The sequence below is a fragment of the Lagenorhynchus albirostris genome, chromosome 4 (genome assembly GCF_949774975.1).
Source record: "Lagenorhynchus albirostris chromosome 4, mLagAlb1.1, whole genome shotgun sequence".
Taxonomy (NCBI): Eukaryota; Metazoa; Chordata; class Mammalia; order Artiodactyla; family Delphinidae; genus Lagenorhynchus; species Lagenorhynchus albirostris.
This window is the reverse complement of record NC_083098.1, coordinates 8,820,269-8,839,560: the sequence shown is the minus strand read 5'-3', so window position 1 is coordinate 8,839,560 and position 19,292 is coordinate 8,820,269. Positions and strand designations below refer to the sequence as shown.

At 39.0% G+C, this 19,292-nt stretch overlaps 1 protein-coding gene across 2 annotated transcripts in view; it reads left to right on the top strand.

The window, feature by feature from the left end:
* Nucleotides 1-19,292, top strand: part of FAM13A (family with sequence similarity 13 member A) — a 335,740-nt gene that overhangs the window by 40,962 nt on the left and 275,486 nt on the right. Inside the window, exon 4 of one of the 2 annotated variants that reach the window (XM_060147574.1) lies at nucleotides 17,387-17,564. In XM_060147574.1, the coding sequence (XP_060003557.1) occupies nucleotides 17,387-17,564 (178 nt within the window). Of the gene's footprint in view, nucleotides 1-17,386; nucleotides 17,565-18,531; nucleotides 18,651-19,292 lie in introns of those variants that run through there. The other variant, XM_060147573.1, reaches the window with a different exon arrangement.

Below are 19,292 nucleotides of genomic sequence, written 5' to 3'. Positions count from 1 at the left end.
CAGGAATGTCTGACAGAGTTGTCCATAGCTAAAGGAAATTTGCCAAATATATAATTTTAAAAGTAGGTTGAGACCAGGTGGTAGAGGGTCTTGAACGTTAGGCTAAAGGAACTAATATTTATGTGTGAGTAGTAAATACTTGAAGAAAGAAGTCATATGATGGAAGCAGTATTTCAGGCTGTGCTGTGTAAATGGTGGGGTGGGGAGATGCTGGGTGCAGGAGGACTATCTAGAGCACTGGCAGAAATCTTCATCCTAACGACCCGTATCTGATAAGTAATAGGCAATGGAATATTTTTTTTAATCTGGGGTAAATATACATAATGTAAAATTGATCATTTTAACCATTTTAAAGTGTACGATTCAGTGACATTAAGTGCATTCCCAATGTTGTACAGCTATCACTACTACCCATTACCAGAACTTTCTCATCATCCCAAACAGAAACTGGTATTGGAATTTTAAAGGAAGGTTGCCAGAGACAGAAATATGAGAGAGAAAACATGGGCAGAAACATGATAGCTGATAATTAGAGGGTGAGCATAAGAAAGGAGTGAAAAACTGTGGGACGAGTAGCGTGGTGGCCTGACTCTGGTGGCCATAACTTTGGTGAAGCCCACAGAAATGGGCCCTGGGAAGGCCACAGCAGCGGAGGGCATTTATTAAACTTTTGTGAATGGAAACAATTAAATTGGGAAGGAAATTTCTGAGGCAAGGTTGACATAGCACTGTGGAGAGCTCCCTGCCAACTCCTGTGCTTTGACAAGGCTTAAAGCAACTAACGTTGTTTTGTCTTCAGTAATTCAAATCTTTTCTATCTCTATCTACGGTGGATCTTAACATTTTATAAAATGCTTCAGTCTGTTAGACTTGATCTTTTGTCCTGAAATGAAGAAGCTCAGTCTTCAACTTTCTAGGAACCTTCTGTGGCTGACTAATTCTCCTTCTCTACCTTCAGGTGAACTTGGGACTTAGCCCAAAGGCTCAGATGCTTGGTAGGATCTGATGATCTCTTTGTGGGGACTTTATTGTCTGTCTCCTATCTCAGAGATCCAGCTGTTGTTATTGAAGAAAGAGGAGAGATCCTGATGTGGCATCTTGGTAATTGATCTATTAATAACAATAATGGAAGTCAAGAAAGGAAGATTATGGGGCCATGATGAGGAGCTCATTTTATTTTATTTTATTTTATTTATTATTATGTTTTTGCAGTATGCGGGCCTCTCACTGTCGTGGCCTCTCCTGTTGCGGAGCACAGGCTCCGGACGCGCAGGCTCAGCGGCCATGGCTCAAGGGCCCAGCCGCTCCGCGGCATGTGGGATCTTCCCAGACCGGGGCACGAACCCGTGTCCCCTGCATTAGTAGGCGGACTCTCAACCACTGCGCCACCTGGGAAGCCCGAGGAGCTCATTTTAAATGAATAAAATGAACATTAGTGCTTGGGAGAGGGGTATCAGGCTGAAGATGTGAACTTTATAGTCATCTTTGTAGACTTAATCGTGTTCATACTTAGAACCCTGAGCATCACTTATGTGTGGACAATAGTGTAGCTGTAAACTGATGAGAGCAAGGGGATTTTATATACCTTTCATCATGACTTAAGTACCTTTTCTGTGCCGAGATTTTGCCTAGAGGCTTTACATATGTGTGCCTTCCAAACTCCATTACAGCTACTCCTACAAATATTTCATAGATAAGAAAAGTGAAGTTTGGGGAGGGTAAGTTACTTACCAAAGAGCAAGCAGCTAGAATGTGCAGAGCTAGGACCTGCCTCACTCCGAAGCCCAAGCTTTTTCCATCATACTGTGCATACAGGTCAGCTCAGGCTGCCATAAAAGAATACCACAGACTGGGAGACTTAACCAACAGAAATGTATTTTCTCACCGTTCTGGAGACTGGAAGCCCAACATCAAGGTGCTGGCCAGGGTAATTTTTGGAGCTCTCCTGAGCTTGCAAGGGTACCTTCTCACTGCTGCCTCCCATGGCCTTTCCTGTGTGTGTGCTCTCCTGCCTCTTCCCCTTCTTATAAGGACATCAGTTCTTTTGGATTAGAGCTTCAGCTATATGACCTCACGCAACCTTAATTACCTTTGTAAAAGCCCTGCCTCTACATACAGTCACGTTGGGGGTTAGGGCTTCAGCCTGTGAATTTTGTAGGGACGAAATTCAGTCCATAACACTACTTTTAAAAACTTATCACAGTTTGGTATATGTATGATTAAAAATTAATTAGTAAAATGCCTACAGTGGATGCTAACTAGGTGGTCTCTGGAATAGAAATCATGACTACAGAATTGATGTTTTTTTCTTGGAAATCTTTAAAGATGACTAGCAGAGCTAGGAGTAAGGAATGAGTTTAAAACAAACAATAAGCTGTGGAAAAAAATGTTACTGGGGTGTGTTTTCATTTTTTGTATAGATAATTTTCTGTATTTTTGTTTGTATTTTAATATTGATTCTCTTTAAGAATTTATTCCTTTTAGTGATGATAGGTGCTAGTGACTCCTCACTGCATAATACCTAGAATATATTTTATTTATATAACCTGCATTTTATCCCAGCATCAACTCTGATGAGGTACAGATAGGATAATCTTCATTTTGAAGAAAGAAATTATAGCATGTAGCTTAGAGCATAGGCTCTGGGTCCGTTCTGACTAGTTACAAATCTGTTTGCCCACTGCCCGCTGCATTGGTACGGACAGGCTATTTCACCTTTTCTGCGCCTTAGTATATTAGGTATCTATTTTTACGTAACAATTTTCTTAAAACTACTCTAAACGTGTATTTTCTGTCATGGTTTCTGTGGCTAGGCATTCAGGTGTGGTTTAGTCAGGCAGTACTGGTTCAGAGTCTGTCAGGGAGTTGCTTTCAATTTAGTGCTGGCTCTGGGTGAGAAGCCTCAGTTCCTTTCTCTGTGGGCCTCTCCTGATGGCCGCTTGAGTGTTCTCATAACATGTCACTGGCTTCCCCCAGAGTGAGCACGTCAAGAGAGATGGAAGCTGTCTTTTCAATGACCTAGCCCCAGAAGTCAAATAGCATCATTGCCCCACATTGTGTTCATTAGGAGCGAGTCCTTAATCTGGCCCATATTCAAGAGGAGAGGAATTAGGCACCATCTTTTGAAGGAAGAAGTGTCAGACTTTGTGGACGTTGTGAAACCACCACACTTAGTTTCCCTAACTGTTGTAGTAGTTTGTTCATAGTAGTGTTTACTTCCTGAGTTTGTTGTGGATAAGTTTATCCATTAAAGCGCTTAAAACAGTGTCAGTCATATATGTTTAATAAATGTTAAGTTAGTGCTTCTCAACTGTGGAAGCCCAGAAGAATTATCTGGGAAGCTTTGAAAAATCCCAGAGATCATTACATCCTATGCCAATTAAGTCATCATCTCTAGAGATGAGACACAGGCATCCATTGTTCGAATGCAGTCTTCCTTCCCTGTGCTTATGTCCCAATTTATCCTCAACCCTCACTTCCACCCCTTAGTTTCTTAGTTATACGAAGACAAACCATTTAGTGTGATTTCCCTCAAGTTTTCCACTTTTAACCTTAAAATTGATTTCTTTATCCTTTCTGTATCCTAACTTCCCTGTCTCTTAAAAAAAATTACAGAAGAATAAGTGCACCTACCTGCCTAATGATTAAGGAGGAGGAAGGAAAAGGGACAAAATGAGTTCCAGTTTGGAGTTAAATGAAGATTTCAAAATTCTTGCCCAAGTTAATTGAAACTACTTGATCTTTTGATTGTTGGTTGAGCTGGTAAATCACACAATATGGACAATATCTTCCAGAAATTCATTTGGGAATATTTTTGGAATGGCTACCAGTTATCAATTTTTATTTTTTAAAATATTTTATATAATTTTAATGAAAGCATAAGCCTGCAAATATGGCCTGTTATATATAGTGCAGGACTTTTTTTATATTAAATCAGTGATTGGAAATTTTTCAATTATTAAATTGAGGTGAAGGCATTGTTTGGTATTTTATTGATCACATAGAAAAGTAGGATACTGTCCTGCCAACAGTGGGCTTACAGTTTTAGTAGGGAACTAGAACATGTACACAGAGAGCCAGGATACACAGAATAAAGTGGGGTTGACAGCGAGGAATCATTTCTAAGTCAGATGATAAGGAGGGTTTACGGAAGAAGGAATTAGTACCTGAACTGGGCTTTGGAGGGCTGGTAGAATTCCCACAGATGGTGTTCGTTTTAGGAAGAAAGGATTACAGGAGCAAAGGTGTTTGGAAAACAGAGGTACGTGATTTCAGCAGTGAGCGTAGAGTGTGTGTTCAGGAAGGTGGGGGGAATGGGTGGTTAATATAGTATAATTGGGTTTGTCAGTAACATTATTAATCAAATACTGAAGAGGCACATTGTTAAGTGATTTTATTACTCTCAATAAAATTCATCATCTTACTGCTTTTGACATATTTTCTTTTATTTAAAGAAATTTTTATCAAACTAATACATGCATATGGTTTTATTAAAAAATCAAATAAAATTGAAAGATTTTTATAGAAAACCCCTACACACCCTTAGTCAGCCTTTAATTTTCTTTCCCAGAGCAAATCAGTTTTCACTTACCTAGCTGTTCTTTTGGTATTTGCTTCCATTTGAGAATATAATGTTTTATCTTGATCTCTCACTTTCAGACATTATCTCATTGCCTCCACTTACAAAATATGCGGAATTAGCTATTACATTGTTACTTACTCCAGTATCGTTCTATCATAATTTTAGCTGAATTCATAATTAATTTTTACCTTGTTAAGACTGTATGAGGGTGTGTGCCTGTGTGAGGTGCACTGCCTGATGTTAATATTTGTCTTAGGTTTATAGAAAATTATGTGAATGAAAACATATCTGCAATTTTTTTCATATTGCTCCAACAAATCCACCATTACCTGTTTTTTTTCAAAACATCAAATAATTTATCAATTCTTTATTTCTGGGGCGATTCCTCTTTGGCCCTTTTGATTCTTCTCCCCAAGTAGTAGGTGTCACCCTGAGCCTCCCACACCAGTCTTCCTGGACCTGCTGTTCCCTGCAGTCCCTTCTCGTCTATTGTGTTGGACACACAGCAGATCCCTTCAACCTGGAAAATATTGTCTTTTGGTCTTGGAAATGTACCTGTCTTATCTTTTATTGTGCCTTTAGAGGTTTAATAATTTTCTTTTAAATCTGTTCTCTGTGAAATTTAGTCAACTTTATTTTCCAACCTTGTTTGTTTGAATTTTAGCTTTTCGATTTTAATAGCCAACACATTTATGCTCTGTTTCAAAGTACTCTGTTTTATAGCATTCTATTCTTATTCTTTCTGAGATACAAATAAGGCTTTTGGTGGTATGTGCTTGTTTGTTTTTGCTTTGGTTTTCTCCCCCTTATATTTCTTTTTGTATCTCTTTACTCAAACATAGGAGCATCTTTGGCTGCTGTGATTTAGGAATAACATTTTGTATGTGGGCCGCTGGGCTTGTCTACTGGTGTACCTCACTTCAGGAAGATTAGATAGTGGGGATATAGGGAAATCTAGCTGTTTCATTGGGGACCCACACATGTCAATGTGTGGACATATTTTTCTCTTCAACCATTGAGTTCCTCAAGGGCAGGAGTGGGAGGGACGTGGGAAGTAAGCTAATGGTCCCGTTAGTTCTCAGCACATTTTCACTAATCTTTACATTTTCAGCTGTGTTCCTTGCTCTAGCCCTTAGCTATCTCAGATGTCCAAGAATTCACTGACATTATGAAGAGCCTAAACTTCAGCACTTCTGCCTGCCGGCACGCTTGCCTGGGTGCTCGGGGTGGCGGAAGCTCCTTGGAGCCTGCCGGGCTTTCCTACAGCCTGTCTGTTTTCAGTCACTTGCATTCACTTCCAAATGGCTTTGAAATCTCATCCCCTTCTGTCTTCTCCGCTGTTCTTTTTTTGCTTGCGGGCGCTTATACTTTTTAAACATCATTTTACCGTCATTTTAATGGGGTCTTGGGAAGAATATGTGATCAGTTCGTCTCTTTAAATGGACATTCTCCTTTGCCTCCCCCTGCATACTTGATTTTAAATGGGATAGAATTTTACAATAGCGGCTGTTCAAACACTATGTGAGAGTTAAGTACCTGTGAATTTTAGCTTATGAGCACTGGATAATGTAGACAGCATCTGTTTTTCTTAAGAAAACCACCCTAGTAATGCCATTTTAATCAGTACAGAGCCTAATGGTAAAGAAATCTAATTTCGTACACTGACTTGTGCTTGAGCCTTGTGCTGGTTTTCTTCATTACGTGAGGTATTCACTAGATAAGTCTGAGTTAAGGCTGTCTTTTATCTATTCTATTGATATATATCATAATGCCACTTGTATTGTTTGACGTTAGCTGAGTGGTTTGGCCTTGCAAATTTTAAAGTACTATGCAGATGTTGGCTAGTTATAATACTAGTTCCTTTTTTTTTTTTTTTACATCTTTATTGGAGTATAACTGCTTTACAATGGTGTGTTAGTTTCTGCTTTATAACAAAGTGAATCAGTTATACATATACATATGTTCCCATATCTCTTCCCTCTTGCGTCTCTCTCCCTCCCACCCTCCCTATCCCACCCCTACAAATAGAACTACCATATGACCCCGCAATCCCACTACTGGGCATATACCCTGAGAAAACCGTAATACAAAAAGACTCATATACCAAAATGTTCGTTGCAGCTCTATTTACAATAGCCAGGAGATGGAAACAAGCTAAGTGTCCATCATCGGATGAATGGATAAAGAAGATGTGGCACATATATACAATGGAATATTACTCAGCCATAAAAAGAAACGAAATTGAGCTATTTGTAATGAGGTGAATAGACCTAGAGTCTGTCATACAGAGTGAAAGTCAGAAAGAGAAAGACAAATATGGTATGCTAACATATATATATGGAATTTAAGAAAAAAAATGTCATGAAGGACCTAGGGGTAAGACAGGAATAAAGACACAGACCTACTAGAGAATGGACTTGAGGACACGGGGAGGGGGAAGGGTGAGCTGTGACAGGGCGAGAGAGAGGCATGGACATATATACACTACCAAACGTAAGGTAGATAGCTAGTGGGAAGCAGCCGCATAGCACAGGGAGATCAGCTCGGTGCTTTATAATACTAGTTCTTAAGTCATTCCTCCTTTGGTCGTGTGAGCTCCAGAGGAAGCATATGAAATGTCTCCTTCCCTAGGTTCATTCCTTCTTACTGAGTTCCTTTTCTTTCAAAATTATTCAAACCTCACAAATTTGTTTCTATGAAAAAGAGAATCATTATATTAAACTCCAAGTTTAAGCCCTTTCCATTTTCAGTATATGCCTTTTAGGTTTTCTGTAAGCAATGCCAAATATTTAAATTATGCATTTTTTCTGGGTAAAGACCTAAACTCAGAGCAGAAAGCATTGCCATTTGCATATCTGTCCCAGCTGCCTGTCAGTCAGATGTGTGAACCCTCCACTGGAATAAATGAGAAACGTGGCGTCAGGAGACCCAGGTTTCCACACATGACTTTATACATTTTGATGACATTCCAGTTTGGTTCTGCTTCCATCCAGATCCATGTGACAGGAAAAGCCTCATTCTTGTTTATAATCCCCTGTAATCTCTAAGATTGTAGATCCTGAGAGCTAGATGATCGTTTGTTTGCTGAGTACACATTTAAATATTTTCCTCTTAATGACCTTTGACACTGTGAGGTAGTATTAGGTAGTGAGTGGGATTATGTAAATTTGGGAAGAGAGGTCATGACTGAGCAAAGTTATTCTGCATTAGAGCAACTGGTCTTGAGGTACGTGTGTGAATATGTGTGTATGTAAACCTACACACATTATGTGTGTATGTAAACTTACACACACACTGAAATCTTCCATCTACCTTGTCTTTTCAACCGTGTTCTCTTTATCCTTGATTGATGGCTTATACCTTAAATTCTTGTCATTTTAGTGAGTTATTAAGAGGAAAAGTAGATAAACTCATTTTTTTTTTGGTACATGATAAATGCCTGGTATGTATTATTATTGAGGTGATTGTTTAAAAATAGTATATGTGGATGGGTACATGTTTCTGGAAGTACATTTCACTTTTTACTATATATACTTTTTTTTTTAAACAAATGAAAATCTATTCAACATGATTAGTCATTAGGGAAGTACAAATTAAAACCACCATGCGCTACCACTTACACATTATCAGAATGACTAAAATTAAGACTGACCATACAAGTGTTGGTGATGATATAAAGGAATCAGAGCTCTCACACACTGCTAGTATGAATGTAAAAATGGTACAGCACTTTGGAAAACAGTTTGACAGTTTCGTTTCTTTTTTTAAAATGTATCTACTTTTTAAAATTGAGGTATATTTGATTCGCAAAATTATATTAGTTTCATGTGTACAACATAGTGATTCAAAATTTTTACAGATTATACTCCATCAAGTTATTATAAAATATTGGCTGTACTCCCTGTGCTGTACAATATATCCTTGTAGCTTATTTTATTTTATTTTTATTGGAGTATAGCTGCTTTACACTGCTGTGTCACTTTCTGCTGTACAGCAAAGTGATTCATACATATACATATATCCCTTCTTTTTTGGATTTCCTCCCCATTTAGTAGATAAACTCATCTTTAACTGAAAGTTCTCATCTAACTTTTTCCTACACTGGATTTTAGAGCCAACAGAATTTCCTTATTTATTGAGATACGATTTATACAACATAAGATTGACCCTTTTAAAGTGTACAATTCAGTGGTTTTTGTGTATTCATAGAGGGCAGTCGTCACTACTATCTGGTTTTTGAACAGTCTTATCGCTCTGAAAAGAAACTCCAAGGCCATTAGTAGGCACTCCCCATTCCTTCCCCACTTCCCCCCTCCACTGCTACCAGCCCTAGAGAAACACTAATCTACTTTCCACCTATATAGGTTTCCTATCATGGCCATTTCTTATAAACGGAATCACACAATATGTGGTCTTTTGTGACTGTCTTCTTTCACTTAGCATAAATGTCAAGGTTCATCCATGCTGGAACATACATCAGTACTTCATTCGTTTTATGGCTAGGTAATAGTCCATTGTATGACTATACTACATTGTGTTTATCCACTCATCCATTGATGGACATTTGGGTTGTTTTCACCCGTTGGCTAACAGGAATAATGCTGCTATGAACATTTATGTACAAGTTCTTGTGTGGACATATGTATTCATTTCTCTTGGGTGTCTACTTAGGAGTGGAATTGCTGAGTCAAATGGTGACTTTAACATTTTAAGGAACAGTTTTCCAAAGTAGTTGCACTATTTTATGTTTTCATCAACAATGAATGGAAGTTTTAATTTCTCTACATTGTTGATAATACCTGTTATTGTCTGTGTTTTTTTATTTTCATTATCCTCATAGTACCGACAGTAGAGTTTCGTAATAGCATGAAGATTATGGGCTTGAAGAGGGAAAAAAGAGACCCAGCAGCTCCAACTCCAAGAAGATAATGTCTGTTGGGGAGTTTTGGAACAAATTATTGCAAACCGAGTGAAATCCTCAGTAAATTCTGCATTTTGCATGAATGCTTTTGTGAGGAGGTCCTGTTTAGATTGAGCTGGAAGAGGGAAAGAGAGAACAGCCCACAAATGAGTTATTTAAAAAAGAAGAAAAACAACTTGTATCAGTAGAATCAGCTCAGATAAAATATTGAAAATTTGTGTAAAGAGTATCAGTTTGAAGGGATGCCAAGTGACGAGCTTGCTAGACACCTGCATCTCTACCTGAACTGAGTTAAGCTGTGTCCTGAACATATGTCCTGAAGCCCTGCTTTGCTGAGCCCATGGGCATAGTCAAGTTTTACACTGAGTCCATAAACAATTTGAAGACTTAAGGGGAAGGAGAAGACATCCAGAACAGTCTTAAATAGCTCTGGGCTTGATGGTTTGGTGTCCTGTGACTTAAACCGATCCAGTCCACTTATAGCTGAGCACAAGTGTCAGCTGGATCAGTGGTGGAGGGTGGATAGAATAGGAGTGGTATGATTTGCACTGAAACTACATATTTACTGTACTTTGCTCGCTTAATATAGCACTAGATTTATGGAGAAAGCCAAGTTTTATTGGCTGGGATATTGCCAGTGCTGTTGAAGGTTAGCATCATTGTGGGAGGCTCCCCCGACTATATGCTATGACGTTTTTTCCCATGCTCCTGTGTACAGACATTCCCACATTATAAACAGGTTCTTCAGCTGTTACATGCTTGTGTCTAACATTTAGCCTAGATGTGAGCTCTTAGTTTTGATATTTAGATAGAATATTTTACATGCTTGTTATATATATATATATATTTTTTTTTTTTTTTTTTTTTTTTTTTTGCGGTACGCGGGCCTCTCACCACTGCGGCCTCTCCCGTTGCGGAGCACAGGCTCCGGACACACGGGCTCAGCGGCCGTGGCTCACGGGCCCAGCCGCTCCGCGGCATGTGGGATCTTCCTGGACCGGGGCACGAACCCGCGTCCCCTGCATTGGCAGGCTGACTCTCAACCACTGCGCCACCAGGGAAGCCCGCTTGTTATATTTTTAAACTATGTCTTTGTCCCCACTGACAGGCATGCAGCCCTCAGTGGATGCCCACAGAAAAGATACGCTGATCTACTACTTAGGTGTCATGGAGAGTTAGGTTTTGGCTATAGGACTGAAATGTGAACCTAACTCTTTGCTCTTCTGTGCCCTTTGCCTTTGCTTTAACTTGTGGGTTCCTTCTGGGAGTGGGAGTGTCAGTGTAGATACCAGCTAATTTGGCAATAAACACACCTCTGCATCTTGCAGAAGCTAATTAATCAGCATGATAAGATTTGTCGTTTCATTAATAGCTTCTAAGAATAGGCTGTAATTTATTAATTTTTATTAGTCACTTTATCATCCTGCCCTTTGAGAAATTTGCGTGAGGCTTCTGAGAACGTTGTCAAGGGCAAGGGTTGCGAGAGAGCTGTAAAAATATAACCTCTCCCTTTACGTGGAAAAATACCAATTCCATTAACCATAAGATATAATTATGTATATAAACTTCTCGTCACTCTAAAGAAGCGATTCCACTCCTGAGGAATGAAATGCGGGGGTAAGATTCAGGCCAATCCAGGGTAGCTGGTGTTTTATGATTATTTTTCCCATTCTTCTGTAAATGCGTATTTAGAAAGAAATATAGTTCGTGTTTTGTGTATTCTTACACGTTGTATAAAACATTCTGTGACCTGACACTCTTGTAGGCTTTTATTAATATGCTGTTCCCTGCATACTCCCCAGCATCTAAGAAGCTATAATTGATTGTAAATGAATGAAGATTCCCACCCCCGACTGCTCACCAATTTTGCTGGTTTATTTGTTGACTCAAGAAACATTTCTTAAATATTTCCATGTCTGAGACAGTGTGCTAGGTGCTGTGTAATAATGATGCTAGTAACGGCGAGCTTTGTTGGAGCGCACCGATCAGATCATGTGCTCTTGAGGTCAGACTGCCGGCATCTGCGTTGCAGTCGGTCACGTGGTAGCCGTGTGAACGTGGAAGAGTTAATTAATCTCTCTCTTTCAGTCTAGTCATCTCTAGCTGGGGTGCCTAAGATTCCTATCGCTGCTGTGACAGATTACCAGAAATGTAGTGGCTTAGAACATCACACGTTTACCGTCTCGTTGTTCTATGGGAAGTGTGTAAGCTCAGCTGGCTTTCTCTCCCCAGGTCTCACAGGTCAAAACCGACGTGTCAGTCAGCCTGAGTTCTTGCTGCTTCCAGGCTCATTCGGGTTTGGGGGAGTTTTCAGTTCCGTGTGGTTGTGAGGCCACGGCCCCTGTTTCCCTGCTGGCTTCTCCACTTTTGGAGGCTGTCCATATTCTCAGGCTTGTGACCTTCCTCCGTCTTCAGGGTCAGCAGCAGCTCACTATTCTATCGGATAGATTAGCAAGTTTTCAGAAATCCTTGTGTGAGACTTAATGAGGAAATAAAAAGCTACTTCAGTGAATCTGGCGCCATGAAGCTAAATATTTTGGTTCTTTTCATGGCTGACCTTCTCACGGCCCTGAGATACATCGTAGTAGAGATTAGCGTTTTGCCAGTTGTTGTTTTTTTTCTCCTTGAGGCTAAGATTGTGTGTATAGTAATGCAGAATCACTTCATGGCCACTGAAAAGTCACAGCACATGACAAGCGCTAGGATAAATGTCCAGATTAGAGTTAGGTGCCATCCCGTGATGTGGGTCCAGCCTTACTGATGATGATCCTAATCTTTTTTTAATGAGAGCAAATACTTGTCACACGGTTCAGCGTTTGCTACCTAATCTGGAGCAAAAGTTCTTACAGTACAATCTTCTTCAACTGCTGAGTAGTTTACCTGTATACCACATGTACTGTGTGCTAGTTTCCTGTTTGCGGTTTAGCTTAAAAAATGCGTCAGATTCAGCCAACAGTGAAAATCTTTTAAGAAACATGAATAATTTGAAGTGGCCCTTTTCACTAATGGAAAAAAGTTAGTTCTTGTCCTAGGAAAAGATTGATGTTGAGGAAAATGATGACTGTTTCAATTATTAAACCATTATTCCATCTGCAAAGTTTTCTTAAGCCTTTTGGATTAATAAATTATACACATCCTAATTTTTTATGCCAATTTAATTCTAGAAGTAACCTCAAGCTTAAAACAGTTAAAATATTCTAATACATCCGCAGAGGCGCACTTCACTACTGCTGAGGCCTTTCTGTGGAATTTTATTGCCGAGTGTCCTTCCTCTCTGACCACCAAAGGATTTCTTATCACTTAAATACTCCCTGTAGTATAATTGCTATGTAACACCCTGACCCAGCTAGTTCTGTAAATGGACTAAATTAGTCCACATCTCTTTTAGACATATTTGATATATAGATGTCTCTTTATTCCTATAGTATTAGGTCTTACTGGGTGGCTTAAAAGTGTGCCCTAAATGTGTATCGATCTATTAAAACTACTTCTTGATCACTTTTTATATGCCAGGCATTGAGGGGCTTTAAAAGATGTTTAAAACTCGATCTCCAACTCTGAAAGAGCTTACATTTGCTAGTTTGTGGATTTTTTTTTTTTTTTTTTTTGCTTTAACTTCCTCCAAACATCAAATGCATTGTCAACTAGGCCTTCCTGACAATCTTATTTATAATTACAGTCACCACGCCTCACCCTGGCCGGTACTCCCAGTTTCTTCTAGCCCTACCACTATATTTATTTTTTAATGTCTCATCCACGAGAATGTAAGTTCCATCAAGGCAGGGATTTCTGTTTTGTTTACTGATGTATCCCAAATGCTTAGAATTGTGCCTGACATAGAGTAGTTAACTCAATAGCTACCTGTTGAATGACTGAATAAGTATTCCATACACATAGTTTTCATGTGTAAAACAAACAGGACACACTGATACTCTATCCAGAATCTGCCCATGTCTCACCATCTTACCACTGGCAACCTGGTCCAGGCCAACTGGCCTTTCTCCTCTGGGAGTGTCACAGTGGTCCTCTAACCAGAGTCTCCCTGTGTTCAGCTATGTCTCCCACAGTTGGGATTCAGTACAGCAGCCAGAGTGGTCCTTTCAAGTCTCCCCACAGCTCAGAACCCTGACATAGGGGGAGAAAAAAAACCCCATGACTTATAAGACTGTCATGATCTGCCCTCACCGTCCCCTGATTTCATGTCCTACCACTGTCCCACCTTCCACCCCTTGGCCCCAGCCCCAGGACCCACTTCGGGCCCTAGCACTTGCTGTGTCCACTGCTTAGAATGCTCTTGGCTCTTCCCTTCAGCTCTGCTCGGTTGTCGCCACAGCCGAGAGGGCTTCTCGACTTCGATAAGGTAAACACAATCACTACCTCATCAAGAGGCCTTCCCCGCCATCCCTCACTCCTGCGTCACTCTGCTTTAGTCCCCCCGACCCTGCTCTATGTTTCTTCGTAGCATTTCATAGCATAAATCCAAAACATTGATTTGATTTTTGTCTGTCTCCCCCCCAAGTAGAATATGCTTAATAAAAGCATGATGTTTATTTCGTTCAGTGCTATATTCCTGGTATCAGAGACAGTCAGACACGCAGACGGCATGTGATCAACATCACACGTAGCGTGCCGTAAGTAGACGTTAGGAATCAACGTGCCCAAGATAGAAGCATGGCTGACGCTTGTTCATGATGTGAGACGTTGAGGGAGACGTTGTCATGACCGATAGAAAGGCAAGAACACGAATGAACACGGCACTGTTTATTATATTTAGGTACCAGTGAATCAAAAAGTAATGCAAGGAATAATAATTATTATGAATTTTGCTTCTGGAAAGCATCAGAAGGCATCTCCTTAGGCACATTCACACCCACACTCCCCCACGGAGTGCTACGCTAGGCATTCTTCCACAGTCCCCCTCTAAACGTGTGGAGCAGTTATTAATCTTACGTGTAGGAGATCTTGTCTGTGGGGTTGCTGTAGTCGGACAATAATGGTGATATTTACCCCATATTTCTGGAAACGCAGTGCACGTGGTAGATTCTCAGTATTGCGGTAGCACGTAATTAATCGGTATGGAAAGAGGCCAGTAGAAATGTCATGCTAATAAAGTAAGGTCTTGACAGCCCTGTCGATGTATTTGAACAAATTCAGGAGGTAAATTATGAATATTTAAGGTCCGAACGTGATGTGCTGCTGTCAGAGCCGCCCAAGTAGAGGCCACTCGTGTCCTCACCCAACGAGTGAACCAGTGAATCTGTCTTCCATCAGAGGCAGCCGAAATGCTCTTGGGTAGAAGGAGATAGATATATTTTTTCCGCATATTTATTTTTGCTTTTGGAAAACATATCTAGCGATTCTTTCATTCATGCCATAAAGGATTTCATGGTATTTTGTTAAGTTGGAGATTCTCTGAATAGATGTCTCCCTTCCTATTTTTTATTGGTTTTATTTCCTGGGAAATTATTCACTGTATTTCAGAATATTAGAAGTATGATCAAAGTACTGCTTCTTTTTCAAAGATGTCATAAATTCCTAACTATTCTGAATATATTTTTTTGATCTGGTGTCTTCACGCATTGCCTGCTGTAGGATTTGAGGTTTCATTTCAGAGCCAGAAAGAAGGGCAGGGGTGCATTGTCAAGGCTGTTGGAAAGCTGTTGCTTGTACCCTGAAATGCTGGGAATTAATCCACAATTTTAGAATGAGAGCACACACCCATGAAGACATCCAGACTCACTTTGGATTAGTCACCATAAAAAAAGAAACAAAAAAACCAAATAGGAGTACATTTTTTCTTAGTTCATATTTATATGATATAAAGGCATGAGAAATGGGTAGTCTTCAGTTCATTTTTAATCACTCCAAACTTAATTATTTCCATTTCTTACGTATTCCTGGTAGGCAAGGTCATAGTACAGTGGACAATAATGCCATCATACGCAACATGCCACACATGTCTTTATGGATTATCAAAGTATTCGGATATGATTTCTTTTTTAAATGTAACTTAAGTTAATATGAAAAACTTCTAGAATCAAGAAATCTATTTTGCCCTAAACATTATAGTTTATTGAATCACATTGTTTGTGATCAGTAAGAAATACTTATTCTAATCATAAATAGAATGTTCTCCGATATGATTCTACCAAAGATTGAAATCTACACATTTTTGGCATTGCTATTTTTTTATATATATTTTTTAATTTTTTAATTTATTTATTTTTGGCTGTGTTGGGTCTTCGTTTCTGTGCGAGGGCTTTCTCTAGTTGTGGCAAACGGGGGCCACTCTTCATTGCGGTGCGCGGACCTCTCACTATCGCGGCCTCTCTTGTTGCGGAGCACAGGCTCCAGACGCGCAGGCTCAGTAGTTGTGGCTCACAGGCCTAGTTGCTCTGCGGCATGTGGGATCTTCCCAGACCGGGGCTTGAACCCGTGTCCCCTGCATTGGCAGGCAGATTCTCAACCACCGCGCCACCAGGGAAGCCCGGCATTGCTATTTTTGACAGCATCACTTATTCTCATATTCATAAAGGTTAGGTTTGGATTAGGGTTTATATTAAAAGACATTTCACTAAAACCTCAGTGTGCTCATAAAACCAAATTAATGAAGGTAAAGCAAAACGTTATTTTGTTTGTGTAACAAATACTTAACATAGCACTTAGTATGTATCAACTACTCTGTTTTAAGTACTCTACGACTGTCAACTCATTTAATCCTCATCACAACCCTACTGGATAGTTACTGTTACCACTTACAGATAAGGAAACAGTTTAGTGAAGAGTCCGAGGCCACACAGGTAGTAGGTGGCTAAAGCAGGATCCTAACCCAGAAAGTGGCTCCCAAGCCTGCATTCTTATCCTGTGCTCTGCAGACACTCAGTAGCAGTCTGTGACTTTCTGTGTCTTTTCTGTGTTTTTGTTTCCTGTGATGGCACGTTGCCTGTGTATCTTGTAACGCTGACTAATCAGTGTTAACCATCAGCCCTCTTCCTTTGCATCTTATCTGCTTCACTTTTTTGTTTCTTATACTCTTGATTGGCTAAAGCAGCTGGCCTATCTCAATTAAAGAATCCAATGTGTGTTAAATATAACTGGGTTAAATTTTCATTCTCTTACACATCCGTCTAAAGGATGGATTGTCATTATTCCGCTTAAGTATTCGCTGTAAAAGATTTGTATTTTCCTCTGATAGAAAGTAGTATACAAAATTACTTAAGATAGCAACTTCACTGTATTTAAATATTGACAAAACAAACAAATCTTTGAGAACTGAGGAGAACTTTTCACATGTCTGCCTGTGAATTTTGGCACATCGTTGGATACTTTTGGCTTTATACAAGGTTATTAGGCTTTTGTATGAGGCACGTAGCAAATTTTAAACTATATGACGTGGGCGATTAAAAAGCTGTGTAAAAATTAGAAGTTTCCTTCAGTTTTCTCTGTGCACAGATTCCTGATTACTAAGTTTGGTGTCACTCATGGTAATCCTGGAAGGTCTCTTGTATCAAATTTTATTCAACCAAGAGATTCTTGTTTTTAACAGACTGGAAGACAAAAGTCAAATGGAAGATTCCGCTATGAATAAAAACCCAACCATTATCTTAATATGTGTCATGAAAACACAGAATTGAAATAGTAACCTATTTTATGCACTGAATAAAAAGCTTGTGGTTTGCAGGGTCTTGAATAAGTTAGTTATTCTTTAAAGTCAAATGCTTGAGGATCAAAGAAGAGGCAAAAATGCCTCTTTATAATGCTGTATCTCAGTCCCTGGGAACGATTTTCTGAATTAAGTGTTATAATGTATTGTACTGGTGTATCTTTGTTATTGTTACTGTAAAATATGCCTGAGAACATTTTTCGTTCTTTTTTCTTTCCAGATGACAGAAATGATGCTCAGGAGAGTAGCTTAAGAGCCTTAATAAAAGAGCTGCCAGACACCCACTACTGCCTCCTCAAGTACCTTTGCCAATTCTTGACAAAAGTAGCCAAGCACCATGTGCAGAACCGCATGAATGTTCACAATCTCGCCACTGTATTTGGGCCAAATTGCTTTCAGTAAGTTAGTGAAGTTTTGCTGTTAATATCGTCACATATCGCCTTTTCCTTTACAGCTGCCTGAAATCACTGCAATGTAGAAACATATTTTAGACTAAAAAGTCAACCAGTTTATGTTGGAGAAGTTCCATTTTTGGTATTGGGCATTTTAGCCTTTTCTTTCATCCCAATTTTGAAGAAGGAAGCTATGCCTTTTTATGAAACTTGTAATTTGTAATGTTTCAAACAACCTTATTTAAAATTCTGGAAATGAGTTTTACTTTCATTAAAATAGACATTTAAATAAATCTAATCTTAAACATTGATTAGAAAAAAGGGAAGGAGTTTGATATAGTATGTAATTTTTTTAATAGTGATAAAGTTCAAATCATTGCTAATAGATGGAAAATAACAAGCAGAATATGTCAGTGAGAGAAAAATGTAACCTCAGCTACATTTATTTACTTTCTAGGAATAGACCAGAAATAAACTAGTCTCCTTGGTAGGTGCTATATTTCTAGACACAGAACTTTGGTAAAACTTTATATTTTCCCTGTTATTCCTTAAAGCTCTTTAATCATTGATACATGAACTATGATTTTGTAAAGCAGAGACTTTGCTTTTAACTCTCCTATTAATACCTCTGATATCGGACATGTTCCTTCTACTTATAAGGAGAGAGAAAGAAAGACCACTGACACTTTAAAGCTCTCAGAAGTTCTCAGCAAGTTTTTTTGTTGTTTTGTTTTGTTTTGTTTTTAAATAGTATATCTGCTTATTCACTCCATTTATCTACAGACTCATTCAGCTGCCTGGAACTAGTAATATTACAGTCGTCAGAATGACTCTAAATATAAACTCTGGCTTAGATCGTAGTGACTGTGGAGAGAAATTCTACCTTGAATAACTAATCCCCCTTGTAACCTTAGAGATTTACATTTTAGATAATGGCATAGGATACGTTAGGGTCTTGTGAGTAGCTATCTCAGACCCGGGCTCCACTAACATCTTATTCAGGAGCCCTGTGATAGTAAAAAAACTGTATTTGTTCTTTTTTACACTTATCTGCAGAGTAAACCTTGGGTGACCTACATGTAAGAAATAAAGGTAAGTAGAAAACTGTTCAGTAATTTTGAAACCCTAGATTCTAGAAGAGGTGAAAATGAATTTGTAAATAGAATGCTGATCGAATGACATACAGATCATACTTCCTTGCTGACTTGTATTGGGCTTGATCTGGAATTTCTGCTTCAATTAGTCAATCATAATATCCAGTAAGAAATGAGTTATATGGTCTTTTAATCAATATAGCTTTTCAAATTTTTTTTATTGTGGTAAAATAAACATAAAGTTTACCGTTCTGAGTATGCAGTTCAATGGCATTAAGTACATTCACATTGGTGTGATCTACTAACTGATGTGTATTTCTAAACTTTTGGATTTTGCAGTCACTATTAGGTACTTTTCTCACTGAAATAGAGTATAATAGTTATAGCAGGTAGTGTTTATTAAGAATTTACTAAGTACTGTACTCATTTATCTGATTGAGTCCAAAGAGGGAGAGATGGTTTATTTCGAACTTGAAGTTCGCCGATTTAGGACAAGAAAATAGTTACTTCAGTTCCTGTGACCACAGTTAGGTCAATGACCACAGTTAGTCCATAACTGTTACAAAAATCATCAGTAGAAAGCCTGCCGTTTAAGGACAGTTCTCTCACCATGAACCACTGAAAGACAAATGAAATACTT